The sequence below is a fragment of the Nelumbo lutea genome, chromosome 6 (genome assembly GCF_056320005.1).
Source record: "Nelumbo lutea isolate HS-2025 chromosome 6, American lotus-T2T, whole genome shotgun sequence".
NCBI lineage: Eukaryota > Viridiplantae > Streptophyta > Magnoliopsida > Proteales > Nelumbonaceae > Nelumbo > Nelumbo lutea.
Window position 1 is genome coordinate 2145980 of NC_142689.1, and position 9988 is coordinate 2155967.

The window sequence follows — 9988 nt, forward strand, 5'->3', positions numbered from 1 at the left end:
TCTAGACCAAGCTAAAGGGTTGTGGGCAGAAGAGCTACCAAGTGTTCTATGGGCTCACCGAACTACAGAAAAACCACCATGGGAGAGACCCCATTCAACCTCACCTATGGCACTAAAGCGGTAATCCCAGCGGAAACTGAAGTACCTACACTGCGTCTAGAAACATATGACGATCAGACGAACGGAGACGAGTTACGTACCAACCTCGACCTACTGGACGAGGTAAGAGACCTCGCGCACATCCGGACAGCGGCCTATCAGCAACAGGTAGCTCGGTACTACAACGCCAGAGTAAAGAAGCGAAGCTTCCGAGTTGGCAACCTGGTTCTCCATAAGATTATGGTGCTCAAACCCGGCGTGGGCAAACTTGGACCAAATTGGGAAGGGCCCTATAGAGTAAAGAGAGCGCTCGGGGGGCATACGAGCTCGTAACCTTAGAAGGCAAACAAGTATCACGAGTGTGGAACATCGTTAACTTAAGGCGATACTACCTATAGATCGCCAAGCGAAGTGGACGAAATCTCTACAAGAGCCTAAGGGCCAGGATGCCAAGCTAACAAGTGGAACCTCGGCATAGGCAAACAAAGAAAAGTCGGGCATATTATCACCTCGGAAAAAATATTAGTCAAGACTAAAGAGAAGTAGAGACTAAGTATTAAACACCGAAACAGGTCGCGCGAGTGCAATAACCCGAGCAAGAAACAGATCGGGCATATTATCAGTTCGGCAAAATATCAGTTCGAAAAAAAGAACAACACTTAACCGAAAAATTTGTCTATTTCATTGCAAGAAAAGGAAAAGTACATAAAAAAAACAAAAAAATTTACAAGCCCAGATCTACTTCTTCCCCATCAGAAGGCACTTCAACGACTCCAGAAGGCCCTTCCTCGCCCTTAGATTCCGGCTCGCCATCAACAGCGTTGGCCATCTCCTGAGTTATATGCGAAGTGGATATGGCACTAATATCGAGGCTGGGGTACGTGTTCCGGATCATCCACCGGCTCAGTTTGAATCCCCTTCTGTAAGAATCCATCATCAGGTCGTCAAAACGCAGCGAGGCGATGTAGTCCCCAATGGCCTTCTTGGCATCTTTGATACCTTGGGAAAAGATCTGTGTTTTCTCCATGATGTCCTCCTAAAGATATTCGACCTGATGTTGTAGGTCCAACCTTCGGCAGCTCGCGCCTGCCTCAAGCTACTCTCCACCTGGGCCGCTAAGGCATGAATAAAAGAATTCACCTACCAAAAGGAACAAGTGATTAACGACAGCAAGAAGGATAGAAAACAAAGAGGGTAGACAAAATTTGACTCACCACCATAGCATGAGTTACGACATGACAGGCGACCTGGTTCAAGGGAAGATCGGTCCACGCCGCGATCTCCTCGGGGAAAGTAGCCTCCCTACTCTTCTGAATAGCGTAGTTCGGCGACAACACGCTCCTGAAATCCCCTTGAGCTCCCGAGCTCGAGGGCCTAGCTCGCGTATGAGTGGACCTAGAGTAAGCAGGATCACTAGAGTAGGCAGGAGCACCCGTGTGAGTGGTTTCGGCGTAAGGGGCCCTTACTGCTTCATGCATTGAAGGAGCCACCTCAGGATCCCTGGGCAGATCCTCCGATGTGTGGTCTGGAACTTGAGGCTCCTCATCTTGGGGCAGCTCGGTATGAGTTCGCTTGGCGACCCGCTTCCTCCTCTTCATGCCTTGGAACAGGCGCCCCCCACGAGTCCTCTCTGAGTCCATCACACCTGCTGAAAAGAGTTCAGCATCAGAAAAAATGAAGGAACAAAACGAACAAGAAACCTCTGAGCAAGAAACCTACTCGAACTCAGGCTAGCCTCAATAAGCTTGGCCTCCGTTAGGTCCTGATGGCATTTTAACCCTTGTCGTGCCCATTGCCGGAGGCCCTTCACAGTCTCTTTATCAAGAGTGACACCAGAATTAGGAGCGACCTCCCCCCACCCAGTCTGAAAAGGCCACCCTTGTGCACTTCGCACCTCGAAGTAGTCCCGCTTCCATGCCGGGACCTTATTGGGAAGTTAGTGCAGAAGCTTAAAACCCGAGCGAGGAGACAGGTAATACGCCCGTCTTCCCCCGAGAAGAGAACCCGCTTGTTTCTTGAGCATTAAAATGGAGGAGAATATCTCCAAGTCTAAAGGGAAGCCCTATTCGCAAAAAAGGGAGGTTGTCCCCACCAAGTTCCGAATAGAGTTCGGATGAAGCTGGCCAACGGTAACGCCGAAGTGGTTTATGACCTCGACGAGAAGGGGTGGAAAGGCAATCGCAGCCCCGCAGCGAGCTGCTCCCGAAATATCACGATCTCATCAGGACCGTGTTCCCAAGTAAAGCTACCCGAAGGAATGAAATAGGCATACCCTCCAGGCAAGTTGTAAGAAACAATAAGAGATTGGAGCTCCTTGGGCGTCATGGTCGAAGGACCAAACCTATCTAGCATCCGACCCCGACGAGAGGTAGATGCCAAATTGCCCGAAGCGGCTCGGCCTATGGGTTCAACGTCGTCCTCAAGTTCCACCTCAGGATCACTAAGGCCATCAGGGGATAAGACTCGGTTCGTAGAACCTACATCAGACCTACTTGAAGAATCGTCCGAGCTATCCAAGCTAGACATCGAGGAGAAAAGGTGGATTCAAGAAAGTACTCACCCGAAAAATGTTTTGAAGGCTCCAGAAACTGAAACAAGCAAGAAAACCTTGGAGGCGAAATAACAAGCCTAGACGCGAACTAAAAGGCCTGTACGCGAGCTAAAAAGTTGGACGTGAGCTCAAGAAGCAAATCGCAGAAGTGACAAATCGACTGGGGTCCCCTATTATTTATAGTCACGGTAACCAAGAACCAACATTGTAGACCAAAGCCAATCCAACGGCCCGCATTCGCGTCGAACACACGTCCCCTGAGACCGATACGTGATTGGTGCACGTCTCTCTGAAATTGACAAAACGTCAATGCACGTCTTTCTGAAACTGACGATGCACCAGCGCACATCTTTCAGAAACTGACAATGCGCCACGCACGTCTTTCTGTAATTGACAACTGCCAGCGCACGTCTCCTCGAAACGGCAGTGGCGCGCTTTTTTCAAAATCAAAAGACCCGTTGACACGTCTCCCAGCGGTACGCTTTTTTGAAATTTGAAATAAACGCGCGCCGCCACGTCTGTTAGCATTTGTAAGCAGGTAGGCACGTCTCTTGCCTTTTTTGGACACTCCAGAAAATCGAAGAACCCTGACAAAGCACCTCGCGCTATCAAGATTCGAAGAATGGGACAAATCCACCGACCACATCGCAAACTCCCCACGCCAGGGCACGACCCTTGGCGCGAGGAGTGGGGGGCAATTGATGAAGGAAGATTTGGCCCGACCTCATAGTTACGCAACACGTGGCAAAGGCAACAACTCGACACAAAAGAACACCTAAGGCGCGAGCACTAAGGGGAGGAACCAGTGGACCGAACTCCCCTACCAGTAGTCCGAACTCCCCTACCAGCAGTCCGAACTCCCTACTAGGAGCCCAAACTCTCCCTTAGGCCCCAAGTCACTCAAAGGACAATAACCCGAACTAGCCTGCCTTATAGCAGTTCGGGACACACCTCACCGAACTGGCCTGCCCTGTAGCAGTTCGGGACACACCTCGCCGAACTGGCCTGCCTTATAGCAGTTCGGGATACACCTCACCGAACTGGCCTGCCTTATAGCAGTTCGAGACTCACCTCACCGAACTGGCCTGCACTATGGCAATACATGACATACCTCCGAACTCAAGACTTCACCTCGCTCACCACTCCAGCACTTCGCCTCTAGGACGCTAAACTGAACAAAACGTACCATGCCTGACACCGAGGAAGTTCGGACCCGGGGGCGGCGCACCTGACTGACTTGGGATCTGACGCTTGATGGCCGCACTTCAAACGGCCACCTGCCACCGCCACCTGACACCGCCATCTCCAGTTACAGAGACAGCTCCGACAAGGAGCAGTGGCAGTTCTGTCCCGGCAGAAAGGATGACACCCGAACTAGCAGAAACATAGGTAATTATACCCGACCTGACATAGGCCTCGGAGTGAGTGCGCAAAGTGGTTATAAAAGGCCCCCTACCCCCAACAACAAGGTATGTGAACTTTGCGCCATCTGGTCTTTACTTTGCCTTTGAGAGAAATACTAACTTGAGCTTCGGAATTATCTCACCGGGTTCCCCCTGGAATTCCCTCATCTTCTCCGTTTCAGGCTCCCCGTTGCTCCAATCAGAGATGAAATCGTTGACAGCTAAGACCGGCCGAATTGCATTCCATCAAGAAGCATTCCCGCCAGGTGGCCAGCCGGATTCATGGCAATACGATGGGAAAATCTCCTTCCACCGCCGAGGAAATTGATGCAAATTATAAACAAAGAAGATGGCTTCTGATAACGTGCACCAAGAAGGCCGGTACGGTACATGTTACTTCTCGCTAAAAGTCTTATCTTTATAATATATTGACAATGAGTTTAGAGAGAGAAAGAGTGAAAGTGTAGTAATACCTTCAGGGATAGCTCTAACGATTTTCCGACCAAACCTTACAGAAACCAGTGGTTTCTCAGTTGGGAAGGAATATTCTGTTGGAACCTTCGTCGAATCCCTCCGCTGCGGAGTCCAAGTCAATCTAGAGATAACAAAATCATCCTCGTCATACTCCTCCAGAGCTTTCGTCAGAGGAGTTTCAACCTCCGGATGATCGCCGGTGCCGAAAAAGGAGAAGATAACTTGGTTGAAGGGAGAAGAACGAAGGGGTCAGGGGACGAGCTAACAGCCCTTCCATTAGCCCCGCATGCGGGATAAGCTAACTGCGTGCGAAGGGACAGATGGCGGACGTTCGGCATGTGAGGCATTTGCGGGGCGAGAGTCTAGTAGCAGGTGGGGCGTAGATTTGAACTCCGAATGAGTCTAGTGCTCCGTTGCAAGTGGTAGAATAGTAGCTGGCATCTTGAGTTCACCAAGCCTCAGCCATCATCAATCTCGTCATCTTATATATTGAAATAAATCGGCAATGGGACAAAAAGCGATGGAGGCTTTTGATGGTATGCGATCCCGAAGCTCCTAATTGGAAGGTTGTTTGGATGTTGATCGCTTATCGAATGATTCAAATTATAACAAATTGGATCAAAGAATCTAGGGTGGCTAACCCGATGAGGTCGTTCTGATGCTTAAATTAGTATAGTATTCTGATAGCAAGTTGAAATATGGAATTTAAGTAAGTTAGTGAGCAAATAATCGTGCGTACCTTTTGCTATGGGGGCTAATGCCCTTATATAGTTGGTTTGTCGTGAGCCTCACGAAACCTCTCCGAGATCCTCGGACCGAGCAGTAGGAGTCTGTTTCGCTTTGGAAGGTGGGTAACGTGCTGGCCGATAAACCTCCTCATGTCCACCTGAATTGGGCGGGATGAGGATAAGATCTATAGATGCGTGGCATGATCCTGAAAGGCTCGGAGACAACTGGCGGTCTTCTAGAATCTACTACGTGTCACCTTGGAAAATACGGGCATTCGAGATACCCTGTCCTCAAAGCAATCCGAAGTGACTGGGACACCCGAGGTGACCGGTCTGCCAAGGTGGTCAGAAGTACTGAGTCATCACTTGGCTGGACATTTTCATTCACGTGTCCTCTGTTCATTAGGTTCGGGCCAAATCACCCCTCATCAATTTTTTTACATTTCTCAATGTTGCCTTTACCTTCCAAACCTGCGAATATCGAAAGAAATCGATGAAGTTTCAAGAGCATAATTTTAGTACAATGAAAACTTTTCTAGAGGGGTAGAAGGTGGTGTCTCAATGTACATACTCCCTTCCTTCCTCTTTCTCTCTCTCTCCCCCCTTTTTCTTGTTTTATTTTGAAAAGGGAAAATTCTCGATCAGTACCTTATATCTTGGCTCAACTGACAATTTGGTTTTCAAACTTTAAAATGTGATAGTCTAGTAACCAAACTTTTAAAATGTGACAATCTAGTATTTGAACTTTTAAAAATGTGACAATTCAGTATCTGTCGTTAACGAGTCTACTAATCCTAGCCTTCGAATGCCATCTAATTCTCTTTATTAACCATCCAAATGTTGACAAAGTCTCAAATCCTAGCCTCTTGTATTCAAAAAAGTTAGTGACTGTTTAGAAGAATCTAGAATTTGGGATTGTTCATTTTATTGTCAATGTTTGGATGGTTGATAAAGAGAATTGGATGCACTTTTAGGGCATTCTTGACTTTTCAAATGTCACTTAACGGTTGATTAACGAACTACTTAACGACATGTATTGGATTGTCACATTTTGAAAGTTCGAGTACTGGATTGTCACATTTTGAAAGTTCGGGTACTGAATTATCACATTTTAAAGTTCGAGGACCAAATTGCCACTCGAGCCAAAGTACAAGGTACTGATTAGGAATTTTTCCCTTTTGAAAATTTGAAGGAGAATAAAGGATAAAATAGTTTGTTTGCCTTTTCATTAATGGACATTAATGGCGAGGAGGTTTTAGACAATCGTTAGAAAACTTAGTGGTACTCTAAGGCGATATGTAAGTAATAAGAGTAGAGTTAGTCAATTAGCTAAACCATTAATTAATCTCCATTCTCTTGTTTTATCTAAAAATATTGGCATAGTTAGCTAATAGGGATTAATACTATCATTTTAGTTTTGAGGAACATTTAAGTATTCATTATCACTATCTCTCTCTTCCCTTATTAAGGGTCTGTTTAGTTTGTAGTCAAAATCGGAATCAAAATCCTCTAGAATTGGAATCGGAATGGTTCATTCCCATAATCAGTTTGGTTTAGACAAGAATGGGGATGGGAGTTAAAATCAGCAGGAATGGGATTCCAATTCCGCCCAACCAAACAGTTGGAACCGGAATAGCCCATTCCAGTTTTGATTCCAGACCCCTATTCCCCAAAACCAAACGGGGCCTAAATTCTGCTTCTCTTTTAGTTCTCTTTGAATTCATATTTAACTATATGTAATAAGATAGAGATATAAATTTGATGAGTTATGTCAGGTTAAGGCCTAAGGATGGCATGAGTTCGGTTTGGGACATTTTGTAAATTTTATATGCTACCCACCTTCTTAAACCTCCCAACTTGTATGTGTTCCAAAACCCATAGTGGTTTGATTTTAAGAATCCAAACCCTCCCCACATATAAAAATGCAAAATCCTTCCTAGCCTTACCCTCCTTGCACTCAATGGTAGGGAGGATTGGGTTTAGAACCCATATCTAATTTTCTATTATTTCTTATTATATATAAGCAATAAATAATTAAAATAACACAAAACAAACATCAACATTTCCAAATATTTGATTAAGACATATAAAATATACAAACTATTAATTGTCCTTTAGATAAAATTTAAAATATTATTAAATTCAACACCAAATACATGAAGCCCATATGTTTTCCAGCAATATACAAGTTGGGGGGTTGTATTTAGTATAACACCATACCCTACCTATGCTTGTACAAGTTATAGAATCCCAAAACCCATTCCCACCCCAAAATCCATCCTTCAAGCAAAAAAAACCATCCTAAAACAAATACCCACTAGATAGGGTAGAAATTGCCATCCCTATTACGACCCAACCCTAAAATATGGACCTCATGCATGTACCAACACTAAAGTTAAAGCCCAAATTTATCAATCCAAACCCACCTTTAGCTAAACCTAACACAACTTATAATGGGATTGAATGGACTTAGTTAAGATTGGATGGATTATTCAAATATAGAACCTTTATTGCCTATGTTTCATAATTTGGGTTTGAGTATGATATCAAAAAGAAACTCTTAACCAATCAACGACTGTCTAAAGCCTGGTAACCAATCAGGTGGTATGATCAAGATTGATTGGAAGGTTTTGATTGTTAATAGCTCTTGTGATATCATGTTTATCTAATATAGATTTCCCCTCACTTTTTAGCATTTATTTTGGTTTTATCGTAAATTAGATACCATTGAAATTATAAAATTCAAATTAATCTATCTATTAAGATTTTTTTGGTAGGACCTATCTATTAAATGTGATGTATTTTCTTTTTCTTCATCTCTTATTTTAATAAAAAACATCAGTTATATCACTCATTTTGGATCTTATATAGCATAGTTACATAAACTCTAAAAAAATAATCGATTGATATTTTATGAATTTTTGTCAAGTCTTCTTTTTCAAAGTCTCTTATAGCAATACGTATCTTTTGAAATTTTTACTTAAAAAAAAAAAAGGCCTTCCACGAACATGAGATTAATGCATTATTAAAAAATAATATTCGTTTTTTATATGAAAAATAAAGATAACAATTAATCAACTGTACGAATGTAATAGTATATGGACAAATAAACGAATAAATGAATAAACAAATAAATTAATGCAGTCATTTTAAAATAGAGAAAAACTTTAACTGTCGGGACCAATAACCTATACTGTTGAGAGAATTTTTAAGAATGCCACGTTATTATGATAATGAATGAATTAATAACTGTTGGGGACCAATAATTACATGTTAATTTTATTTTATTAAAAATTAAAATATAGGCGTAAAACAGAACTGCCCAGAACGTGAAACTGTCTCAACAATGCTGTGGGCCCCAACAGCCAAAGTTAACCCTTGGCTACTAGCCTACTAGACACTCCAAAATGTCCAGCACGGCTTTACGCCTTTCACCCATAAAATGTCCAGCACCAGCTTTTCATTATCCTTTTAGTGGATCCTACCGGGGCCCAGTGGCTACTAGCCTACTAGACACTCCAAAGAACGATGATTAGAAGGTCCACGGCGACTGATAAAATGTGGCGCCGCCCATGTCAGTCTCCTCCACCCCCGGCCCCGAATCTCCTCTCTCTTCTTCCGCCGGGAAGTAATAATTCGCCGGAAACCCATCAAACGATGAGCCGTCATAAACGTATCTATTTTCTGGCAAGAACGTCAACGATTCTATCCTCTTGCATCTCTCTTCCCCACCCGCCATGGACACTGAATCCACCACCGCAGTCTCTGCCGTGGCTACCATCGTCCTCCCGGGCCGTACCTCCTCCGGCGCTATTGGAACCTGGTGGGCATAACTAGCTGCCGCAGCCTGAATCTGCGAAGGGGTGAGGTCTCCGGCCGAGGGAATATCCGGAGGTGTCGTGGGAAAGTTGAGCTTGCACGAGGGTCCACGCAAGCAGAAAACGGCTGCGTCGTAGGCTCTAGCAGCCTTATCCGGCGTGTCGTAGGAGCCCAACCAGATTCTATCTCGGCTTTTCGGGAGTCGGACTTCGGCTACCCACTTTCCCCATTTTCTCATTCGAACTCCCTTGTAACCTCCGTTACCTCCCTTAACTGCGTGGTCCTTCCTTTCGGCGCTAAGCAACCCACCACTACCAGTTGATGATGGCTTCACCATACTTGATTACTTGCCCTCGGTTCCGGTACGGTCTCGATTTCGATCAAATCAAATTGGGTCGGTTTGTGAGCTTGAGAAATTGAAGTTGGGTTTGGCGTTTCAAGTTTGGAAACACCGCTGTTGCCCTCTTTTATATTTATATTTAGCCATTTAGGTGTGACTTTTTGAGAGACCGAGTGCAAGACCGCGTTGACGGATATTTGATGACTAAGATAGTGAGCAGACCCACGGGGTAGACACGAGTCAGAAGAAATTTGAAATAAAACAAGGAAATTTCCGGATAACGGCAGAAGCAGGAAGGGAGAGGGAGAGGGAGATATAGACAAGTCAGTGAGGTTGTTCGGCGGTTTCTTTAGCTTAGGATTGAGAATTTTTTAGATTCCTTTTTCAGAGTTTTATTTATTTTTAAACCACGTGTTAGTAGTTCCTACTTCTTACATGACTTTTATAAAAAGAAGTTTACATGTAAAGGAAAAAGTAAACGGCAAATCTATGATGCGAAAAAGATTTGGTATGGAAAGACTAAGTTCTAGAAAATAATAAATTCTAGATATGATATAAAATATAATAAATACTT

The 9988-nt window shown here is 44.2% G+C and overlaps 1 protein-coding gene across 1 annotated transcript; it reads right to left on the reverse strand.

Annotated features, from left to right (window-relative positions):
- Positions 1 to 8460: 8460 nt before the first annotated feature.
- Positions 8461 to 9521, reverse strand: LOC148846783 (ethylene-responsive transcription factor ERF018-like). The gene has a single exon (XM_088948198.1). It carries the CDS (start codon positions 9409 to 9411, stop codon positions 8788 to 8790), a length of 624 nt encoding a protein of 207 aa, XP_088804324.1. The 5' UTR covers positions 9412 to 9521; the 3' UTR covers positions 8461 to 8787.
- Positions 9522 to 9988: the final 467 nt, after the last annotated feature.

Excerpts from the sequence above, each read along its gene's own strand:
- LOC148846783 (XM_088948198.1), bottom strand. The coding sequence starts at position 9,411 with ATGGTGAAGCCATCATCAACTGGTAGTGGTGGGTTGCTTAGCGCCGAA.